Source organism: Giraffa tippelskirchi, chromosome 4 (genome assembly GCF_054371585.1).
Source record: "Giraffa tippelskirchi isolate mGirTip1 chromosome 4, T2T-mGirTip1v1.2.pri, whole genome shotgun sequence".
In the NCBI taxonomy this organism is placed as follows: Eukaryota; Metazoa; Chordata; class Mammalia; order Artiodactyla; family Giraffidae; genus Giraffa; species Giraffa tippelskirchi.
The window spans coordinates 82,871,163-82,895,058 of record NC_137278.1 but is presented as its reverse complement, the minus strand read 5'-3'; the positions used below and the strand labels follow the sequence as shown (position 1 = coordinate 82,895,058).

Below are 23,896 nucleotides of genomic sequence, written 5' to 3'. Positions count from 1 at the left end.
AGAGTATTGAGGCTGAATGTGTTAGTTTATTGGAAGGGCTAAGTGTTGATTTTATTCCATGAAAGCTTCTTATTTATAAAGTAATAATTGACACAGAGAGAATTACTGAAGTCTGTAGCTATTGCTTTTTTTTTATTCCTAATTAATAGATATATAGCAGTCTTGCCAAATGAAGATGTTTAGAGTGACCACATATCCAAAACATTTAAAATCATAATAATGCTCATCAAGATAAGTTAGTAGAAGAACAGATTTATAATTCACAGTGCTCCAAATTATAGTTGTCCATAACAGTAATTATTACAATAATACCTCATCTAGTGCCTTACATGCAAAGAGCTCAGCACTGTTTTATATTTGTTATTTCTTCCACTAAGCGGAGGCCACTGAGTTAGGGAAAAATAAACTCAGGCAGATTTTCATTTGGAAACAGACACAGATTAACTCTCTTAACCAAAGTAAAATAGTGCATTAGCGGACAGGCCAGAGAGACGTGAAGTCTCCTGAGTCTTGCATCAGATTTCTTTTAAAGTTGAAATGTACTGAGTTTGGAGTAGTGATGGTATTTCCCCGGGTCAGTCCTGGTTCTGTACCTCCCTCTGCCTGTGTAGCAGGTACACTCAAGAACCTGAGACCTGGGCCTTTGGCAGCAAGGCAGGCTCAGCCTGGGAGAGAAGGTGCCACACACCAGCACCGTGGTCTGCACGTGCTTTTCCTGCCAGGGTGGGAGTGGACAGAGGGGCACAGGAAGTCCTTTTCAGCCCTGAGGTTCTACATACCTCGATAACTAAGGAAAGTTCTAGGCGCCTCCATGCCCCTATAATAGTGGGCCAGATGACAAAGTTTGTTTCCCCTGGTTAAGCCAGATGTGCTCTGTATCAAAACTGTTTCCTGGTTCATGTTTTGCTTGTTAAATATGAAAAACAACCAGTGTCTACTGAAACAGAAGATAAATGAACAAATGTAATGAGACAACTGATTTGACTCTTATGGGAAAGAAAAATCATTTATTCCAGTGAAGACCCCCGTGCTTTAATTATGAGCATCAGAGTGTCGAGTGTGGCTTGCATCTGGGTCTTTGCTAAACTTGGTACTCAATGAAGAACTCTAACTGGTGGAGATGCAAAGATATTACTGAGAATAGATGACTGACTTGAGTATTGAAAGTCAATGAAACCAGATGTAGTTTTCTCTGTTACAGAGATATGAAAAGTTCTTATACAAACATACACAGAATTATTGGTGTGTAATTGTGAATGAGTGACTATCTAGATGTACACATACAAAAACATATAGGTATTGACATATGTAGATATGTAGGTATGTTTTCTTCCAAAAATCTATAGTGAGGTGCCATCTTTCTGAATAGATACCCCAGCACTGATACATTCATGGACTCCTACTCCTACTTTAAAGAGTTTTTTCTCCTATCTTCTATTCAAAGATCAGCTATTTTTCCTTCTGAGTTAAATGAGCAACTTCTGAATTTTTCTGATAGAAGATTCACTAGATGATACGGTTTCTCAGATTTTTTCCCCTATCTCTCTTACCTTCTACTTTTTACTTTTTCTATCTTTTAGTTTTTCTGTCACATCTGATCACTCATATTTTGCTTTGAGGCACATGGATGTATATAGCAAAGGAAATCACAGAGTAACTCACCTACAGACACATGTCATTTTTCTTCTGACCATTTTCCCTAGTCGTCCACATTTAAAAGGGCAGCAGTTCTCAACCCTCTGCAAGTCCTTTCCAAAGGGAGCCTCTTTCCAACATTAGTACACTGATACTCTTTGGAACAATTTTATCTTTTCCTGTAAGCCATGAGAAATGTACTTTTATCTCATACCAGCCCAATTTTTATTCTAATTATCTTCCTCTCTACTTCCCTCATATACTGGAAAGTCTAGCCCAGTTGCTTATGCACACAAGCGTTGGCTGATGTCAGTTTTCTGTGGTATATACACTTGGTCAAAGTTCCAGTCTTTATTAGCTCCCTGGAGACGAAGCTGTCTTAAAAGTTACCTTCTTAGCTGAACCTGGGCCCACACCACTGTATCTCCTCAGTATTGCTAACTCTCAGGCTGAACACTGCTTTGAAAGACACAGCCCATGAGTTCTTAGGAGATGTCAGCTCTGAGCATCTCTGCACAAAGAGGGTAGTTCTTCTGGGGCCCAATTTCCACTGAGCTCCAGGCATGAGCCCGCCACAGTGTCTGCAGACAGCTGCTCCACAGGGTTCCCCACTGTCAGCACCTCTTGAAACGCCTGTTGTGTTTGGATGATATGAACACGGTTAATATCTTCATACTTCTCATTTCCCCAGCACAACTTCAGGGCAACTCCCAGTGCCTCTTCAGACGTTTTCAGCATTGAATTCCCTCTCTATCATTATCATCTCACCAGGAGCTCCAAATCGCCCCTCCACTGGGGAAAAAGAGCTCATACTTACCGTCAACCTCTGAGCATTTACCTCTCTTGATCATATCACCAAATGTTTAGTCTCAGGTGAGGTTTCACACTGTAGATTCTGAAAAAGCATTCCTGCTCACTGGGCTGACAGCTGGTCTATAGTGGGGTGTGTCCTGCTTAACAGCAGGACTTATTTCTGAGCCTAAAAGGACTCAGGGCCCCAGAGATAATGAAGGGAATGAATCACGAATCAGTTGGCAATTCTGTTTAATCTGTAGGCATATTCATGATGCAAAGAAGCATAGACTTAGGTTCAAATCCCTTGTCTGCCCTTAATATTCTGAGTTCTCAGTTTCGTCATAAGTAAAATAGGATAACACGACCTGTTCACACAGCTGGTGTAAGGAATAAACGAAGTAACACATGTAAAGTACTAAACATCGAAACTGGACCATAGCGAGCATTCAGTTAGTGAGAGATCTTTATCCTAGACAATCCTACACATTCACAGACATCCCCCAAGAGGCTTCTGTTTCCTTCAACAGTGAGAGTCCCTGTAATTTAATTCTCTCAACAGATTCTGTCATTACATGTTGACAGACTTGAACCATTTCCTGAAAAATAGCTCTTCTGCCTTATATTTCTGTGCATAGAATGTTTTCTTCCCTGTCCTCCGGGTAGGAGCCACCAGTTCGTCTCCTCTGTCCCTCAAAGCCCACAGCACGGGGTTCTTCACAAGCTGGTGAGACGGCAGCCGGATCATTTCCTGTGTTTGGATCTCCTCTCCTTCCCCAGATGACTTTGTGGCACAGAAGCCAGAGCTCAGCACGCCCTCCGTTTGCCACGCCCCCGGGGGAGAGTACTTTGTGGAGGGAGAGACGTGGCACATTGACGCCTGCACCCAGTGTGCTTGCCACGGCGGGCGGGTGCTATGTGAGACGGAGGTGTGCCCGCCGCTGCTCTGCCAGAACCCCACACGCACCCAGGACTCCTGCTGCCCACAGTGCCCAGGTAACCGGCGCTGCGCCTCGGGGAGGCGTGGGGCGAGGCGGGGGCAGGGGGCTGCAGCCCAAGCCTCATCATCCTGCAAGACCAGTGGGCCGGGTGGAGCCCCATGTGGTAAGGTGCCAGGCCCAGTCACCAGTATCCCAGACAGGAGCGACCCAGGCAGCCGGCTTCCTAGATTCACTCCCTTCTGTCGATCACATGTTTATGCCATCAGTATGCATTGCACCAGAGGTGACTTTGAACAATAACTTTGAACAACAGAAAATTGTTTCTTTCTACCTTTTTTTTTCTTAACCCTAAATCTCAGACTCAAGAGAGAATCCTGCTGCACCAAATTATTCCAAATGATTTTGCTATTGTGAAAAGTCATCTTTGTCATTACAAAATGTGAAGAGCAGTTATTAATAAAGAATGTAAATTAAATTCTTTGAAAAATGTAAGATATGTGTGTTTGACGAAGATACTTTGTTAGACAGAAAAATTGCTAAAATATGCATAACACCCACATTTTCAAATCTGCAGTGATTAAGATCTGAAAGTATTAAACAACCAGTACTGCATATGTACAAAGAGCACTATCGTTTTTCTTTTTTTTTTCAGTCAGTCCTCAGATAATCTGGCCTTAGCAGATGAATTTATAGTCGTGTAACAAATAACAATGAAATTCTGTCAGACTTTTTAAACATAAGTGGCTGATCTTGCAACTAAAGTAGCAATTCTAATTAATACTAGAATAGATAACTTTTTTCCAGAAGATACTTAATTTGAATATGTATCATTACACAGTAGATAGCACACTAGTGTTTTGCTGTTGCTCAGTCTTTTATCTTTTCAACTTAAATCAATAATCATTTATTTTCTAAATGTATATTCTTAGAGCATTTCTGCTCAGTAAAACATAAACCACCCCTTGCATTTGATTAGTTTCTTTACATTGGATTGTCTAGTCAAGCAACTGGAATCTATTATTCTGTCATTATATAACCAGCATAGTTGATGTCCAAAATCTTCCTGGGTTCACATTGATGATATTTTTAATTGCATCAGATGAAATTGTAGGGATAGCCACATTTTTGCTGTTGTCATCATGCCCTGCTGCTTAGGTATTATCTTAGTACAGAGTCTTTGGTGTAATTTTCAACCATGTTAATCTGAAAAGCTTAATTAGTGTGACATCTTTTCTAGTATAAGTAATAGTTCAGATGTGTTATGTAGTTAGGATATACCCTGGAAATGACAGTGTTAGTCGCTTAGTCGTGTCCAACTCTTTGTGACCCCATGGACTTAGCCCACTAGGTTCTTCTATCCATGGAATTCTCCTGGCAAGCATACTAGAGTAGGTAGCCATTCCCTTCTCCAGGGGATCTTCCTGACCTAGGGATCGAACTCAGGTCTCCTGCACTGCAGGCGGATTGTTTCCCCAATATCCCCTAGTCCCTGCTGTACATAACTCTTTTACTTAGATACAAACCCTACTAATATTTCTCTGTTAATATATGACCATGACTATTCCCATCCTCCTGATGGAAACTACTTTGAGTGGTCTTTTCATTGGTAATCATGAATTTAAATCCATTTATAGCTTCATTTTACAATTGCTTAGGGAATTCCTGAATTGAGCCATGGGGATCCTGGGGTTGATGAGAACAGACACAACTCCTGTATTATGAAGCAATAATCCAGAAGAAGAGCTGAATAGTCTAGTATTCCACCTTTAAGTAAATCATGACAGAGTGAGAGGAGTGCCTGGAAAGGAAAGCATTTAAAAAAAAAAGCACATGTAGAAACTTTCCTGGTGATCCAGTGGCTAAGACTCCATGCTCCCAATGCAGGGGGCCCAGGTTCCATCCCTGGTCAGCAAACTAGCTCCCATATGCCACAACTAAGTTCAAGTGTAGCCAAATAAATAAATATTTTTAAAAAAATAAATTTAAAAAGCGCATGTAACCTAGGAAGCTTTTACTAAAGTGAGAAGTATCTCAGTTGCTGCTCATCTTAGGATCTGAGAAGAAGTACAGTGGTTGGTTTAGGGGACGGGATATCTCCATGACCACTGGCCCAGATTTATTGGTGAGACACCTGACTGGACTCAGAGGTTCAGCCCAGGCAAAGAACAAGAGGTCCCTAGAAATGGGACTCCTTTTTGTGCTAAGGACTGATTTCTTAGAGCCAGGCCTCAAGGTCAGTGCACATGAGCAGAAGCCCTGCCGATTCTACCAGGAAACGGGAAGAAGCACCCCATGTATACCTGGCTGTGACCTCTCCTTTATTAATGTAGCCTAGGTGACTCTTCCTTTCTTTGCATATAGCTTGAGGGATACTTCAATGATAGCCTTTATCGTAAATGTTAGGACTTTGTTTCCTAGGTCAGTATTCCAAAGGCTACACTTACATCTGTGAATAAGCATGTACCTGGAATGATCTTATATTTTAAAATCAGTCACCTACCCCATCATTGATCTTTCAGAACTTTCCATTCATAGTTGTGTTGCAGTGATAAAAAGTCTTAAAATTCAACCCATCGATTTCTTCACCTCCCAGTGAAGGTCAACAGCAGCACTGATAAATGGAGTACTTCACATCTAGAAGAGTACCATCTCTAATCTGAGGATCATGTCATGCTGAGTCGCTTCAGTTGTGTCCAACTGTTTGTGACCATGTGGACTGTAGCCCACTGTGCTCCTCTCTTCATGGCATTCTCCAGGCAAGAATACTGGAGTGGGGTTGCCATACCCTCCTCCAGGGGATCTTCCCAACTCAAGAGATCAAACCTCATCTCTAACGTCTCCTCCGTTGGCAAGTGGATTCTTTACAACTAGTGCCACCTGGGAAGCCCAATCTTAGGATAATTGTAATACTGTCCCAAAATGATATATAGGTAATAAAACTAGAAGAATTGCGTCCCTTGTAGTGATTATATCTCCTCAGATGTTTGTCGGTCCCTCTGTCCTTAACTTACACTCTCATCTGGCCTGGTTTAGAACAAGGTCTAGAAGTGGACTCATGAAGAAAGATTGAGCATCCCTGTAGGTGACGATAAAGGGAGAAAATAGAAGAGCACTACTTTCTTTTCCACACTTTTAAAATCCTCTTTCATTTTTGATACTTTAAAGTTGGAGAGAAGCACAGCACAGGAGAGGGAGCTGGAACAGAAATAAAAAGAATGAATAAACACCAGTGAAAGAACTAGTAAAAAAACAGAATAAGTTAGTTAACACACTGTTGATCAGGGGATTTTTGTAGAAACTAATGCCTGTGACCAGCAATTTGTTATGTAAGTGAATATTGAAACATCTCTAGTCAATAATGTTTGGGTCACAGAAAACATATGTCTCTAGTCAGTAACTTGTTAATATTTAGAATCAGAGGTATAAAGAGGGGTTCTCCTTTCTTCCTAACAATGGAAAGAGGCCCAACGAAGGAAGATACCGTGGGCAAGATACCAGATAACACCTTCATCAGGGTTCAGTTAGTCTCCTGCCCGTGGGACAGACGCTGCATCTCAGCTGCAGCTCTCACTCCAGCTCTGCAGGCACACCCCTGTGTCCCCTGAGGTCCCCTCCAGACTGTAGGATATTCGTTTCAGCTGCTAGTTCATGATTTCATCACTACTTCCTCTTCTGCGTTTTCAGACACCAGGTTGGGTGTTGCTTGCAAGAGCTAAGCTGTCATAACCCACAGAAACCTCATGCCAGTTTGCAGAACCTCATGTAGACTAGTGTGAGTTGCCCTGATTACCAGCCAAATCAAGAGTTAATGTCAATCAGTCTCTTAAAAAGAACTTAGCCCTCAACATGGATGACCCAGAAAAGATCCCTGAGAAAGCAGTCCCATCTTCCCATCTTTAACTCACATGCATGTGATCCAGTTTTCCTAAAACTGAACCTGGAGCACTTTTGGAGCAGTGGAAACCAGTGGCTGTTCTCTCTCTTGTCGCTGCCTTCAGGATACAGTTATACAGTTTGGTCTCAGAGCCCCAAACAAAGCAGCTACCCCACTTCTCTTCTCCTTGTCCAGCCAAACTTGTTGCTGGAGGGTGTATTCATGAGGGGGACAGAAAGTGGAACACTGAGAGCTTCTGCAGGACTGCGATAACTACATGTTTATTAAAGATCAGACTTCATGAAGTTGATTCTGAGAAGAACAGATGATACTTCTGTCCCTGTGTCCATTGAGAAAATGGGATTCTCTTCAAGAATTGCTGGGTGGGACCATCCTGCCTCTTCTAGACCCTCAAGTGCAGAGGTGGTTAGAAGTGCTCTTTTGTCGGTGACATTACTCAACCAGGAACCTCACCAACTTGTACTTTCCTTTGTTATATCCCATCAGCTTTCTGCTTGAGTTAACAGTTCTCAAGTCATTTCAGCGAATGCCAAGAACCGAAGAGATACCCGGAGTTTTCTGGTGGCGTTCTTTTCTGTTAAGTTGTTGCAAGATCTCAAGACCTCTGGTCTGTCTGTACATAGGGAAAACATACAAGACCTGCAGCTAGTTTCTCTGTAGGTACAACCTCAGGAGTTACTACATTTCCCATCACCTTTTAGCCATTAATGTGAATGCCTGAACATTGAAGTATCACATGTGGTTTACAAGTCTGTTTGGGTTGGCTAGGACTGCATGGGGCTGCAAATAGGAGAAAACCCAGCTCAGTTTTTAAACAAGTAGAGATTTCTTTTCCATGCGTTATGGGAAACTTGGAGCCAGATGTTGATCACATTGGTTTAGTATCTTAGTGATAGCAAGGCCTCTCTTTTACAGATATGAGAAGGATATTACAGCTACAGGCCATAGGCTCATATTCAAGGCTGGAAGGTTAGGGGTCACTTCACATCTGCCCTTCCTTTAAGGAAGGGAAAGCTGGGACTTCCCTCGTGGTCCATTGGTTAAGACTCCACTCCCACTGCAAGGGGCTCAGGTTCAGTCCTTGGTCAAGGAACAGAGATCTCACATACCACATGGTGTGGCCACAAAAACAAAAATATTTAAGAAAAAGGGGGAAGCAAAAGCTTTCCCAGAGGTCCCCTGATTACCAGTAAATCCATTAGCCACAACTTAGTGACACAACTGCTCCTAGTTGTGTGGCAGACTAGAAAAGGAAGGAGCAGATTGTCCCACCTGACATATCAACCTTGTGGTCCAAGTCCTCAGCCACCCCACTTCCCGTCCCCTAAATCAGGATTTTGTTATGCTAAGGAGAAAAGGTAGCATGGATGTTGTGCAACAACTAACAGAATCTCTGCAACAGACCTTTCGTGTCTATTGTTCTGCTTAAAAACCCCAGACAGACCTGGTCCGAGTCAGACATGCTCTTTCGTTCCTGAGTCTGTTTTAAGACTCACAAATGCCTGGTGAGCGAGCGCATTTTGTGTGGGGCAGAGTGAAGCTCGCTGTGATGCACAGTGGGTACCCTGAAGCATCTTCTTTTCCCTGCTGACCTTCTGTTCACTTTTGCAGATGAACCTCTCCAGCCTTCCTCATCCCACAATGACAGTGTGCCTAGTTACTGCAAAAACGATGAAGGGGATATATTTCTGGCAGCTGAGTCCTGGAAACCCGACGTGTGTACCAGCTGCGTGTGCATGGATAGCATCATTAACTGTTACTCTGAGTCTTGCCCTTCTGTATCCTGTGAAAGACCTGTGTTGAGAAAAGGCCAGTGTTGTCCTTACTGCATAGGTAAGATCAAAAAAAAAAATCCTTTCTCTTGCCCAGTGACCACTAATTCTCTATATGCCTAGATCAGTTAGTAATTTTGAAATCCGTTTTTCTGGTTGACATACCACACAGACCCAGTGTAGGTCACAACAGGAGGAGCAAAGATGTGAAAGGTGTATTCCTGAGGTAAAACATGCTGCTGCTGCTAAGTCACTTCAGTCGTGTCCAACTCTTAGCGACCCCATGGACTGTAGCCTACCAGGCTCCTCTGTCCATGGGATTTTTCCAGGCAAGAGTACTGGAGTGAGGTGCCATTGCCTTCTCTGAAAACATGTTGAGAGTACAGAAATGCTTTCTGAGGCTGTCATAATGTTATAATGCCATCAGGTTCTACTAGGCTCCTTTGGCATTTGGGGATTTTCAGTATTAGAGTTAGAGCTGTCTTCTTTCACCCTGTTATTGACTGTCGGCTTTTTGTCCACACAGAACCACCATGTCTCGTATCAGAGTACACTTAGTGCCTGAAGCTTGCCACTACCTTGACATCAGCCAAATACCAGATACTGATTTAATCTCCCAGTTCTTTCTCTGTCTGCTAACACTTAATTGATTCTATTTAGACCATGCAGTTGTCCATGTTGAGGGCTTAGGGACACAGAGTGAGGCCTGTGTCACTGACAGAGCCCTCTCCTTCATATGACCCACAGGGATGCGTCTTACAATCAGAGGACATAGGTATATTAGCCCCTGACATCTATACCAAAACTGGTCCTATGCACACAAGCCAGATGCTGTTCTGGAGTCCAGAAGGTGAGGCTCAGACAGCTGGCAGCTCTAATACAAGCACAGTCCCTACTCCCAAGGCTCTTACTCTCTCTGATTGCTTCTGTCTCAAGTAAAACACAGGAAGTCAAGTGAAAGACAGTGACATATCTCAGTCCAGTTGTGAACCTGTAATCAGAGTTAGCAGGTGAAAAATTAGGCAAGCTGTATTAATGGCAGGCATCATGTATTTATTGTTGACGATATTTGCATGCTTTCTAGATGCAAGTCAGTGCATATATTTGGGGTAAACACGTGAGGAGGAGGAGAAATCCTCTGGCCACAGGACTTTGTAGCAGCCCGTGGAGAGAGTTAGTAAATGGCACTCAGGTGCCCATTGGCCACCACTCAAGCTTCTCAGGATAGCTCCTCTGGCCACTCTATGGGGTCACTCCCTCTGAACACTTATTCTGCACATTAGTATGCAAGAGATGGAAAGATTTTAAAACATAGTTTCTGGTCTCAGGAATTTTACAGAGCTTGATTTTCTCAGTGTCATGATTAGGGAATATTAAAAATTATGTGTGAAAATAGATTCTTCTTCATAGGGTGACTGTCAATCCAATTTATTCTTTAAACTATGCTTTTGTGAGTGAAGTGGGGACTGTTCATAATTTTGATGGGACCATGGCTCTAGACCAAGAGTGTCCCAAGCCAGTGGTGACCTGTGGTTGCCCCACCTCTTAATTACAGGGATGTTAGATCTGCTGTAATACCTATAAGCTTTGTAACTTGTAAGAAGAGCCAAAAATGTATCAAGGCATCCATCCAGCTTACTGCTACGTATTTTCTCAGAGAGTTGACTGGCATTCATCTTGTTAAAAATGGCATAGCCTTTGATGAGATCTGAATGAAAAATGTAACCAGGTCACTATTTCAGACCAGGGCATTGGTAGGGGGGACAGAAATGTACACCCAGGACCAACATATTGAAATAGCAAAACTTCTGTCCTTAAGGGGACAATTTATAAATCAGCCAGGGGTACTTGGATCACAATTGGAAACCAGGGCCCAGGAAACCTGAGAATTCTGTAACCTTCAGAGGAAAAACCCAGCTGTGAATTTCTCATGTGTTGAAACTCTGTTTTTTTTTTTAAGATAAAAAAGTTCCTGTTGTGTTTTGCTACTTAATTGGTGAATATGTGATTAGTAAGTTGCTCAACTAATTAATGTGTTTCCATGTGATAATAGTAAATCACTTTACTGTCCCACAAAACCAGTTTAACAAATTGATACTTATGGAAAGAAACCTGCATATCATAGTATTCTGTGTTCTTTGTCTTTTTTTTTTTTTTGCTTTTGCTTTCATATTTTCCTATTCCAATTCTTGCATCTAGACTGTACATTCTTCTTTAGTGTGGGGAGGAAAATACCAGTTTGGCCTCAATTTGTGATTTTGATTTCAAATTAGATTATAAGCACTTTCACTAAATTGTGGTTCACATAAACTCATAATGACAGAGTAGAAATTTTGATTCTGTTACAACAATCCCCATCCCTCCCCCCGCCACTGCCCAGGCCACACTGATGCAGGTATAACTGTATTATATAAACCTATGAGGTATCTTCTGCCGAACATATTGGGGATCTTTAACAGTTGGTGAGTAATACTGTGTGCTTTTATCCTCATGTTCATCTTAATTGCTTCATACATGTTTTATCTCTGAAATAGTCATTGTTGTTATCATTTAGTTGCCAAGTCATGTCCAACTCTCTGCAACCCTATGGACTTGTAGCCTGCCAGGCTCCTCTGTCCATGGGATTCCAACAGGCAAGAATACTGGAGTGGGTTACCATTTCCTTCTTCTCCAACCCAGGGATGGAACCCAGTTCTCCTGCTTGTTAATCCAAGCAGATTTGTTACCACTGAGGCGCTTGGGAAGCCCTGAAATAGTCATTAGGAGCCTTTGTATGCATCATACTTTCTTGCAATTAGCCTTTCAGATTGGGCTTCATTCTTTCTCCCAGCTAATATTGAAGCATATGAAGTCAAATTCAGTTCATGATTGTAATGTGAGGATTTTCTGACCCTCCAGTTTGCTCCCTTCACCTTTCCAGACTTCTTCTCTTGTCAGTAAGGGCACCAAGCCTGGGCAGCAGTAGCACACCTGTGGGCAGTTGTCAGCTCTGCCTCACTGGCAAAGTCTGCATCCCCATCCACATCATCTAGCAAAGGGAAAAAGTAGGAAGGCCATCATTCTGCATGTCATAAAGCTCCCGATGGCTTCTCAGCAGGCACCAAGCACCAGTGCTTTCATTGTCTCCTGTTCTAGGCTTTCTCAATGTGAACCCAGCTCCTTGTTAACCCAGGCAGTCTGTTCCCAGGGTCACGTGTACCTCTGCCAAGCCTACAGCGCTGACCTCACATGGCTGCAGATCTCCTCCCTGGGTGCATTTTCTTCCAAATCAATCAGATATAGATTTCTAAAAACCAGATACCTGCCTTTAATCTGACTTTTTTTTTAGTGATAAAACCTCTGAAGAAAAGCGTTCTTGCTTTCATCTTGTAAAGTAGCCTTTTTTCTTACCACAAGAGAATTGAGAAGGGTGATCCTACTAAACATAGTATTATTAAGAATGTTTGGTGTTCCTTTCAGATAAATTATCAAGTCACTAAAGTGCAATGATAATGCTTCTGTCTAATGTGTGAAGGCCTCATATTTTGTGTACTAATTTAATAGAATGTGTAATACAGACATAATTAATAGGATTGATTAATTTTGAAAAGTGAACAGCTTTGTCTAATTACTTATAATACCCATCATTAAGGAATTCATCTTTGTACTGGAAAGAAGCTAAGTAGTAATTACCCAATCATTTTAATGGAACATCTTCAAATTCTTGAATTTTTTCTATTCCAGCTTCCTACACAAATACATACAAACTTAGATTTTATTCTCATAGGCTTTTTCACTGTCATGATGGCTTTAAGAAAGGAGAATGAGAATCAAGAGATGACTTGAATGTAGCTCAGTAGGGATAAAAGGCCTGGTGGGAATTCTAATGTGTTATGGCAGATTTGACACATGATTCCTTAGAAACAGCAGATGCCTTCTCCATGTCACACTTGCAAGGTAGCATCTGGGGCCTTATCACTGACTACATGCTACATGCCTTTCTGGAACCTTCTTGAAGAAAAAAATTAGTGCTTCAGTGATATCTTTATCCCATCACTGCTAAAGGGCAGCAGGTGGTGTACCACTAGCACTTCCTGTGCCTGAGGGGACGCTTGTCCTGACACATCACCATTGCTCTGATGTCTGTGTTGGTGATGCTTCTGCCAAGGGCCAAACTAGCATCTTCTGTCAGCAACCCAGCAGATCTGTGTCATGTCCAGGAGCACAGTCATTCCCGAATGTTATATTCACAACTATTATATTTACATTATGTAATATAAAACATTATAAAATTGATAGTATCTGTTACTATAGATATTATCTGTAATATTATAAAATATTATAAAGAAAGGGCACTACATTGATCATAAAGATCTTTCTTCATTTAATGTTTGGGGTCTTCAAGCCCATATCACTGCTGCATCATACCTGATGACTTTGGAAATGTAGATGTTCAGTTGTCCCCCCCGACCCCCCACCAGATGAGGAGCTGAATAAGCAACTCTTGTGTTAGCCAAGTCAAAAGTATGACTCAGTGCATAGAATGCAGTAAGTCCCCAGCATACGAACCTTTAAGCTGCAAACTTCCAAAGATGAAAACACACACTCACATGTCCAGTCACGTCGGTTAGTTTGCATGTCTGGCATACATTGTCACATTCATGTATCCTCTACAAGTGGTTGTGTTCTTGTGTACTTTACTGTATAGGACTGTATAGAGTACAGTAGTACAGTATCTTTATTTCAAGCCCAGGACGTCCAAAAACAAGCATAAAAGCAGCAGTGATGTAGCTGGCACTGTATTGTACTTGCCAAGGTAGTGTACTATAAGATGAAAAATGTTTTCTCTGTTTCTTTGTGTCTGTTTTTGATGTATTATTTGTGTAAAAAGTATTATAAACCCATTACGGTATAGTACTATATGCATGCTTAGTTGCTCAGTCGTGTTCTGACTCTTCTGCCACTGCATGGACTGTAACCCACCAGACTCCTTTGTCCAAGGGATTTCCCAGGCAAGAATAATGAAGTGGGTTGCCATTTCCTTCTTCAGAGAATCTTCCCCACCCAGGGATCACACCCAAGTCTCCTGTGTCTCCTGCATTGCATATGGATTCTTTACCTCCTGCCATCAGGGAAGGCTATTTAGCCAATTGTGTTAGTTGGGTGCCTAGGCTAACTTTGTTGGACTCACGAACAAATTAGACTTACAAATGTGCTCTCGGAATGGAACTTGTTCATATGTACAGGACTTGCTGAATTGTCTTGAAACTTAGCATTTGGCAAGCATTTTTATTTATCTGTAGCTGTGTGTTATTTTATAAATCTGAGGTCAGATATTTAGAGCCAGGTTTGTTGGCTGGAAATCCTGAGTCACTGCATCTTTCTCATTTAATTTTTTGTCAAAGGCTTAGTTATTTTGGGAGGATAGTCATCTTTCTTTTGTGTGTTTGTCTACACACACACATATTTATTTCATAATTTGATGTGAACAAAATTATACTCTGATTACATGTCTTCAAGTCATCAGTATCTTTTAAGTGTCCTTAAGTATCTCATATCTTTAAGGATCTGTGAAAATGAGTTCTAGTATAGATAGTACATGAAAAAGTGGTTTTCTTGTGGGTTGTATCAAAACATCTGTCTGATTAGAGATTAGCTACTTTTATGTTTTTATATGTCTTATATTAACATTTGAGTTGGAGCTTTCAAGTGGAGTCCAGCTGTCTTGGCACTCAGTTGTTCTGGTGTCATTATATTTCCTCTCCACAGTGATCTTTAACTAGCAAATGATTAATAATATTTCTCCTTGGTAAGGAGACTTACCAAGACTTACAGCTTGGTAGTGACTACACTTTATATCAGTCTATCATACTACATTTGTTTTTGCCTAGATTTATGTTTATTTGTTTAGGTATCTTGTCTTAGAGATAAATATAAATACTATCTCTTTGGAACATCTGTTGATTATTGTGTATTTAACTCAGCCCAGGAATCAAACAGGAAATAGTTAATACAGCATCCCTAAGATACACAATCCATAGAACTAAATGTTGTGCATTTTTCAGCCATCATGTTATGATACTAGCATCTCCATTGGAACACTTTTCACAGCTATTTCTCCAATATGTTTTCCTAAAATCAAAAACTTCTGTGTGTTTGGAAGAGAATGTACTTTAAAGCCAAGGTGTTATGACCCGATCTCTAGCACATTCTACCTGTAGGTCTTGGTGATAAGACATAACTGTAGCTTGGTTTTCTCATCTGTAAGATGAGAATAATAATATTGTTCTGTACTTCACTGAAGTTCTGTGAAAATTAAGTGACATACCTATGTGCATGCATGCTTAGTCACTCCATCGTGTCTGACTTCCTTCCGACCCCATGGACTGTAGTCCATAAGGCTACTGGAGTGGTTAGCTATTCCCTTCCCTCGGGGATCTTCCCGACCCAGGGATCAAACTCAGATCTTCTGCATTGCAGGCGGATTCTTTACCACTTGAATCACCAGGGAAGCCCACTATGTGAAAGCGCCTTAAAATGGTAAATAGGATATGAATATATGTTGGCTCAGAGTTACAGCTCTTTGAACACATGGTGCGCCTGACCGAGGTGACAGACACCACATGGACTCGTCATATCTCACTTTAAATACAGCACCCACCTTTCTGCAAGAGAAACTGGATATCACATCCCAGTGATGAATTTTTGAAGGACACAACTATCTGAGAAAACGCTTTGGTGATATACTTCATCCTGCACACTTCTAGCTTAAATAAATAGCCCATGATGCCCTCATGACCTTATCATGACCCCAGTGGAAGCAGCGTGCTATCTGCAGGTTTGTTTGCAGCTGGGTGGTAGCAGTGACTGGCCCCTAGGCCTCAGAGCTTCACTTGCCTTCCATGCCTCTGGATATCACACAGAAGAGAGAGGGAGATCCTTTATTTTTCTGTTTGCATTGAGAGGCTAGTCCCATTTGAGGAGTCCGTGGACTCGTTGTACAGAATCCGCTGTGATTCCTGGAAGCAGAGGATGTGGTGTTTACTATCAGGGGAGGCACCCGAGTGCTTCCTGCATGTTCTTCAGAGCTCTAGCTCCCTGGGGTCCCTGCTCTGCAACCTCGGTGGTCACAGACAGGGCCGAGTGATTTGAGCAAAAGGAAAGCGGGATGCTTTTCTGTGTATTGTTTGGAGGGTGTAAGATGGACAACGTTCGGTTGTCATGCACTATACTAACTTTGGAACTGGTCTAAAGTTGTCATGACAAAAATAAGCAGGGTTTGATTTCAGTTTGTTTAGATTGTGCCCTCTACCCTAGGAAGCCTCTCATCTTGCTTATCCCATAGGCAGCTTTCCCCTCTCACTTCTGTATCCTTTCCAGGCCCCTGGCTGTGTAAATAGAAATTCAAGTTGTTCTGGTTAACTTGGGGGAAACTTCTGAGTAGCATGTCTTTATCTGAGCTTCGGCTCTGTGTTTTTATTTTAAAGACGTCTGTTGCACGGAAGGGAGACCGGCACTGGTGCTTGCAGAGTATTAGCAGGTGCCTTTTGCCTCTGATTTCTGCCCAGGGGGCCAGCCCTGATTGTGCACCCTCTAATGAGGGGGAAGGACCCCCTTTAGCAGGATTACATTTCAGTGACAAAATGCAATCAGACCTGCAGTCAGTCTGCAGACTGACCAAGCTCGGGCTCTAATGGGATGAAGCACCTCCTGTAAGTTCAGAAACGCCTCTGGTGCAGAAACTGGCCACCCTGGGAAGCCCACTGGCTTCTACTTCAGAATTTTCTTAGTCTAGAGAAGAGTCAATCTTTATACTCTTTAAAGTTCGAAATGGAATGTTTCCTTGAACTTCTATCCAGGAAGTGTTTAATCAATCCATAACATGCTTATACAAGGATAAAGAAGTTCTGTCGCTGAGAAAGTCCCTCCTGTTTGCATGCAGCAGGAATCAGAGATCGCTGCATTTATCAGTTCGGTAGGATTTCTCTTGGTGGAACTCAGGAAAGTTTATAATTTCTCTGTTAACTTGGAATCGTATGTCAGCACCTATTCTTTCCAATATGTTGAATAAACCCTTAAGGCTCTTTTGGCCTTTATAAAGAGACCTGGACTCCCATCCCAAGAAATAGAATAAAAGCAGAAATGGGCCTTTCAGGAAAAGTCTTAAAACCAGGAGCAGATCTTCCTTTCCAGCAGTGAAGACATTATAGAGATCGGGAGCTTTGAGCACAAGCCACCATTCTCCTTGCCGTAACCCTTCTCTGCCCCTCCGCCAAAAAAAAAAAACAGAAAACCTAGTATATGGAGGTAAGAGTCAGCCTACGTGGCTGACTGTGACCAGTTGTCTCAGTTTTTTCTTTCTATGTAAGTGAATTAAGAGCAAGTATTTTGTTAGAAGCTAAAAGTTGTAAGCTAAAGTACTGTTTTTGAGATTAGTCTGTAAGTTTTATTTTTGCATTTTTAGCCAGAAACTTTATCATTTGCTGATGGAATAACTGTGTTATATCTCTGCCTCACTGAAATTGTCTAGGCTGCTTGCACCTGCTTTTAGTAAGACTTCATTGAGTTCTGCTTTTGTGTTCTTTGTCAGTCTTTGGAGGTCCAGCAGACCAGCATGTTCAAAACCAGTCTTCATCTTCTGTGCCTACAAATCTCTCCACTTCTTAGTGACCTGCTCATTTGCTCAGATTCCTTTTTCGTTATGATTTCTGTTTATCTCCACTTTATGTAAAAGAAAAAAGTAAAGCTAGTTTCTCCAACAGGAGGCACCCGCATTCCATTGATTCTCCCTCGTAGAGTGTGCCCAGCTTGGGATATAAAAATGCAGAGTAGATCACAGGGCAGGGATCACAGTGTCCTGTCAGTTAAGAGAAAGTAAAATATAAGGTAATAGTAGGTTCTCAGTGCTTTGTGAAAGTTAGCCAACAGTTTAAAAAGCACCTCCTCTGTACTTCCCTAACTCAGCCGTGTCAGTGGAAATACTTGCTGACTTTTCCACTCTCACTTCTAAGTCTTACGTTACCCATAGTGTAACTGGTACCTTTCTCCACCTGCCTAAATGATTGCAATAAAGTTTTCTTCAAATTCCTCGAGTCTTAATCTTAAGAAACCAATTTGAAGTATATTATTATTAGCAGGGCCTGGAGTTCGTGCAGTTTTTTTCAAGTTTCGCGCAGTTTTTTTCAAGTCATTTGGCACATCTGTTTGGACCTGAAATCACAGAAAGCTGCTAAGATCCTTCGGATCCAAGACTCTCCCGGAGGGTAGAAACAGCCCCCTCCCCGCCTCCTCCACCCTGTGCACCGCTGTGTCCCCGTCCCCGGTGTCTAGAACGGGGCCCTCCACAGTGAGGTGTGGGGAGAACAAGCACCCACTCACAACCGGGCTGGATTTTTCTGCAGTGGGACTTGCTCCAGGAGTGAGGGCTGCATTTAGCTTCTTGGCCACTAGGATTTTAGAGTAAATTACTTTTCAGGTCTCTAAATAGGACACTGGAGATTTGAAAGAACTGATGCCATTTCTAAAGCCGCCCAACTTCCTCCCAGGAAGTTACTCCCACACTGAGACTCTGACTTCATGACCTACCACAACCAGATTTAGAACCTGAACCATCTCTGTAGGAAAGTTATCTCCTGGCAGAAATGGAAAAGTCCAACTGTCATACAGTTTCTAGCAGATTTTAGTTTTTATAACCTTTGCCAGAGGAAGGGAGGTAGGGAGTCTGAAAATCCTTTCTTTTCATCATGGTCAGATTCAGAGCAGCACCTGAACTGCTGCACCAGTGACTCCTGAAAGACTAAATTGGACTTTTAGAGAGGAGGAAAATGACACAATTTTAGTATCTAGGTTTCTCCCCAGCTGTTAATTAGCTTTATGGTGTAATTAGTAAAATAGCTCAAGAGGAGAAGCAAAGTCCAACTTTTAATGGCCTGGTAAGCCGTTTTTCTTATCTTAAAAAGAAGTGAAATAGCAAGGTTCAGGCAGTAGGAGAGGTCAGTTCAAAAGGAGTTAACATTTCAAAATCTCATCACTTCCTCCTCTCTTTTCATATAACCAGAATCAAGAAAAAGGGGAAAAAAAGAAAAACCACACCGAATTTTCCAAACTCTACCACTGAAAGAGATCACATATTTTTATTGTAGTCAGAATGCAAGATAATGTTGCTTCTGTTTGAATCCAAAAATATAAGATGTATGTCTGATCGCTCCGTGAGTTAAACACCCAGCATGCGACTCACAATGCTGATCCTGATGCAGAATAACCATCCATCCTCTAGCAGGGAGAGACCTTTCTTTCTGATAGAGGCTAAAAGTCATTTCAGAGCAATCTGGTGGATAAGATAGAGGCCAGACCTAAGGAAACCAAATACCAAAGCGGACCTCAATCAAGGAGTGGCCATAAAATAGTAACTGTTTTCCTTGCTTGTTTCAAAATTTGACTCTGGATGTCCTTGCAGAAGAAAAATTCCAAAGCCCTATGGAGCAAGGGTAGTACTGCTGAAGTATGTTTGTAGCCCTTGACAAGGACTGTTTTAGAAAGGGATCACGTTTGTTTGGGTATATAGCCCCTAATGTGTTTGTTTTAAAAATAAGCCTTATTATATTAGTATCATACCTCACATTTGCCTTGGAACATTCTTCTCTAATCCTCTTCCTTGAGAGAGAGAGGAGTGTTAAATAGAAATTATCCTGAGCAGAACCACGAGTCCTCAGTAGCCACTGTATCTCCAGTCCTGTCAGGACTGTGCCGATGTCTGATACAGTCGGTTGAAGGGTAATCTACCTTTGAAGGCGAAGACATACGTGCATGCTCAGTCAACTCTTTGTGACCCCGTGGACTGTAGCCCGCCAGGCTCCTCTGTCCATGGGATTTTCCAGACAAGAATACTGGAATAGGTTGCCATTTCCGGTATTTCCTCCTCCAGGGGAATTTCCCAATCTAGATATCGAACCTATGTCTCCTGCATTGCAGGCGAGTTCTTTACCCACTAAGCCATCAGGGAAGGGTTATAAAGACCTCCAGCCTCATCAAATGTTGGGGCAAGAAGCGAGCGCCCGTTCTCCAGAGTCATGAGCAGTAGCCACTTTTGTTTCTGTGGCCCAGATCCCTGCCCAGGAACGTGCCCCCCTTGAGGGTTATCCCACTGGGGACACAGCAGGCAGACGGTGTGCAGGTATGGAGGTGCGTGTGACGTGTGGTTCCCCTTCTGGCCCTGCCACTTCCTAGCCACGCATTCTGCACAAGTTGCTTATTTTTTCTGTGCCTTGGTTTTCTGTGGAATTCCAATATACCCTGTTCCATTGGGTTGTGGAAAGCATGTGAAATTGGCTCATAAAAAATGCTCTATTAGGGAATTCCCTGGTGGTCCAGTGGTTAGGACTCTGTACTCTCACTGCCGAGGGCCTTGGTTCAGTTCCTGGGGAATTAGGGAACTAGGATCTGCACAAGCCTTGCGGCAAGCCAAACAAACAAAAAGCTTGGTTAGCGCTGTGCCCAGGACAGAGTAGGCAGTCAATAAGTGGAGGTTATGATTATTATTAGGTATGGAAGAATAAACCTAATGTCACTGTCAACATAAGCAACTATTTGGAGTGATGAATACAACAGAATGAAATGGCACAACCCACTCGATAACCAAATATAAACCATTCAGATGCATTTAGTTGGATAGGTCCCATGTCTCTATTTCTATATCCCTCTTCAATCTTAAAACTTAAAATGCTTTTATGTGGACTTTCAATTAGGCTATGTTGTTTTCCCCCCAAAATTACAATGACTTTATTGATTATTTATAACCTCAAATCGGGTAAATTAGCCACCATATCTCCCTGTAAATCAAGTCATTTCTAACATTTTTTGACAGAGCTTTTCTCAGATTGACCCAAAGGTGCCATGGGAGGACATGATCCATCCAAGAAAAGAAGTGAGCATGTGAGAAATAGGGGCTTTTGCAGCAACATGGATGGACCTAGAGGTTGTCATACTAAATGAAGTCAGACAGAAAAAGACAAATGCCATATGATATATAAACTCTGACACAAATGAACCTATCTATGAAACAGAAACAGACTCACAGACATAGAAATCAGACTTATGGTTCCCAAGAGAGCAGGGACTGCGGGGGGTGTTGGACTAGAATTTGCGGTTGGTAGATGCAGATTATTACATTTAGAATGGATAAACAACAAGCTCCTACTGTATAACACAGGGAATTAAATCCAATCTCCTGGGATAAACCATAATGGAAAAAAATATTTTTAAAAATGAATGTATGTATATGTAAAAGTTAGTCACTTTGCTGTACGGCCGAGATCGACACAACATTGTAAATCAGCTCTACTTCAATTAAAAAAAAAAGAAATAGCACCGGGATCCATCAGTCAACTGAAATTCACAACATACTTTCAGGCCTCTGTTTAGATCATTGGCTTTTCAGATGAAATTCGGTCTAAAGAAAACATGTTTCTATAAAGCCTCATTAACCAAAATCTAATTAACTAAAATCTAATCTAGTCTAATCTGGGCCACATAGCAGCCACCCTGGAAAAAATTAGTCAAGGCTTTTTCAAAAACAGGAGTCCTCATTTATTTCACATGAAAATTCCACAGAGTGGTGACCAACTCACATCTTAAATGTAACTTTGTTTTAAAGCATGTTTGAAGAAACAAACTGTACTGTTATGAAATATATTGATTTTATACTCAGACTGATCAGATTTGAGGATATCACAGAAAACCACCCCCTGCAAGCATCAGGGGGGACTTTTTTCTTTTGAAAAAAGAAAATGGGGCTTGTCCTGGACTGAAGTCCACATCCTCAAGCCGGCCGGCCCTGATGTAAACTGTCCACTGCTAACCATGGCTCACCCCGGGTCAGCACAGTGGATTCAGCTTGACCTCCACCTGAAAAAGCTGGAGAGCCCAAAAGCCGTCCACTGTTCCAGAGAGGCCCAGGCATAGTCCAGAGCACAGGAAGAGGGCTCTGTGTTCCTGGGAGGGTAAGAGAGGGAGCTGTTAGGTAGAGCTCTCAGGTGGCTCAGTGGTAAAGAAACTGCCTGTCAATGCAGGAGACCCAGGAGACATGGGTTCAACCCCTGGGTTGGGAAGATCCCCTGGAGGAGGAAATGGCAACCCACTCCAGCCTTCTTGCCTGGAAAATCTCATGATCAGAGGAGCCTGGTGGCTACAGTCCATGGAGTCACAGAGTCGGACACGACTGAGCATGCATGTAGGCAGGGCAGGGAAAGTGGTTTGCTTTGCAGTCAGATGGAGGCAGGAGTAGATTCCGGCTCCACTGCCTGCTGCTTGGTTACGTTAGATTCCTTCCTCTTGCTGAACCTTAGGGGCTCCTGAGCACAGCACCTGGGTACCACAGATGCTTAGCAGTTCTCTTCTTCAGTGCTTGGCCCTAAATCCTTCTTTCCAAACCCTCTCTTTTGTCTCTGCCATTTGCATCCTCGGACTTGCAGTCTGTAAGGAGATCAGCTGTGAGAATGCTGGGCATATGGATCTTAGATCTTGCTGTCTGTCCCAGCTGAGTTCTGTACACAAGCCCAAACACTAGTTTTAGACTTCTGGGCAGCCCTTGAGACATCGTGTTCCTGCAATCAGGTGCCTCTACAAGATCTTTTTTGGATCTGTGTGTGCGTGCTCAGTCGCTCCATTGTGTCCTACTCTTTGCGACTCCATGGACTCGCCCGCCAGCTTCTCTGTCCATGGAATTTTCCAGGCAAGAATACTGGAGTGGGTTGCCATTTCTTTCTCTAGGGGATCTTCCCAACCCAGGGATTGAACCGGTGTCTCCTGCATTGGCAGGTGGATTCTTTACCACCACACTACCTGGGAAGCCCCAGCAAGAGATGCATTCTCAGCTCCTGCTTTCCACCAGCAGTTGACTGGCATCTGCCTGTGCTCTACCACCCCTTGCCTACACCCATTGTTTGAACCTAATAAGAGAGCTTCCTGACCTCAAGTCAAAGTTAATTCTGTTGAAAATGAACTGAAGTTGAAGGTGAAATGTTTCCAAGACAATGTGCTGAGAACTTGAATGGAATAGAGATAAATTGGTAGAAGCAACTGGATATTGGGTCCATGGTAGTCAGCCCTCTCCCTGGAGGGGAAGAGCTTCATTATGGCCCCTGAAACTCTTGGGGCTCCACCAGCCTGACTCTGCCTTAGCACCTGTGCATGGAGCCTGCTGCAGCTTCAGTGTGTCGGTTCCCAATTAATGGCTTTCACTCTTTCGTTGTCATCATATTGCTGCTGTGAACTCTTCATCTTCCTTGAATTTATAAAAAGACTATTTTTGTAACAAAATCAAATAAGAAAGTTTAGTTTCATCTAATATGTAGTCAGAGTTCTTCGTTCAACCCATTGCCTTCCAAGACAGCCAGAGTAGTTCCTCTCCTTCTTTTTATCATTTTATGAATACTCTTTGGGACAGTGATATCATACAGTAAGTTACTGATTGAGTAGTTACAGAGACACCAAATTATGCTGCAGCTCAGCATTTGATCTCTGGCATGTCTTCCATGGTTTCATTTCTTTTCTTACAGTCCATTGAAATTCCTCAGAGTGGGTCAGCAGCCTTCAGAAAGCACCACACACGTGACCATATTCTTTAGAACCAGGCTTAGACTAAGCTCTTTCCTTCAGTGTGTGTGTGTGTGTGTGTGTGTGTGTGTGTGTGTGTGTATTTCAGGGCAGGAAGGTGTGTGTGTGTGTCAGGGCAGGAAGGCCGGTGTTGGGGATGAAGGAGCAGGTGAGTAATGCATGGACATGTCTGTTTGAGATAATTTAGTATTTTTGCCTTTATCAAGAGTAACTCATATTCATTGCAGAAAAAAAAAAATTCACCCTTGGTTCTACCAGTTACTTACTGT

At 42.4% G+C, this 23,896-nt stretch overlaps 1 protein-coding gene across 4 annotated transcripts in view; it reads left to right on the top strand.

The window, feature by feature from the left end:
• CRIM1 (cysteine rich transmembrane BMP regulator 1) overlaps nucleotides 1-23,896 on the top strand; it is a 215,899-nt gene that overhangs the window by 169,280 nt on the left and 22,723 nt on the right. For all 4 annotated transcript variants that reach the window (XM_081596244.1, XM_081596243.1, XM_081596245.1 and 1 more), the window contains 2 exons: nucleotides 3,208-3,423; nucleotides 8,875-9,096. In XM_081596244.1, coding sequence (XP_081452370.1) covers nucleotides 3,208-3,423; nucleotides 8,875-9,096 — 438 coding nt within the window. The remainder of the gene's footprint in view (nucleotides 1-3,207; nucleotides 3,424-8,874; nucleotides 9,097-23,896) is intronic.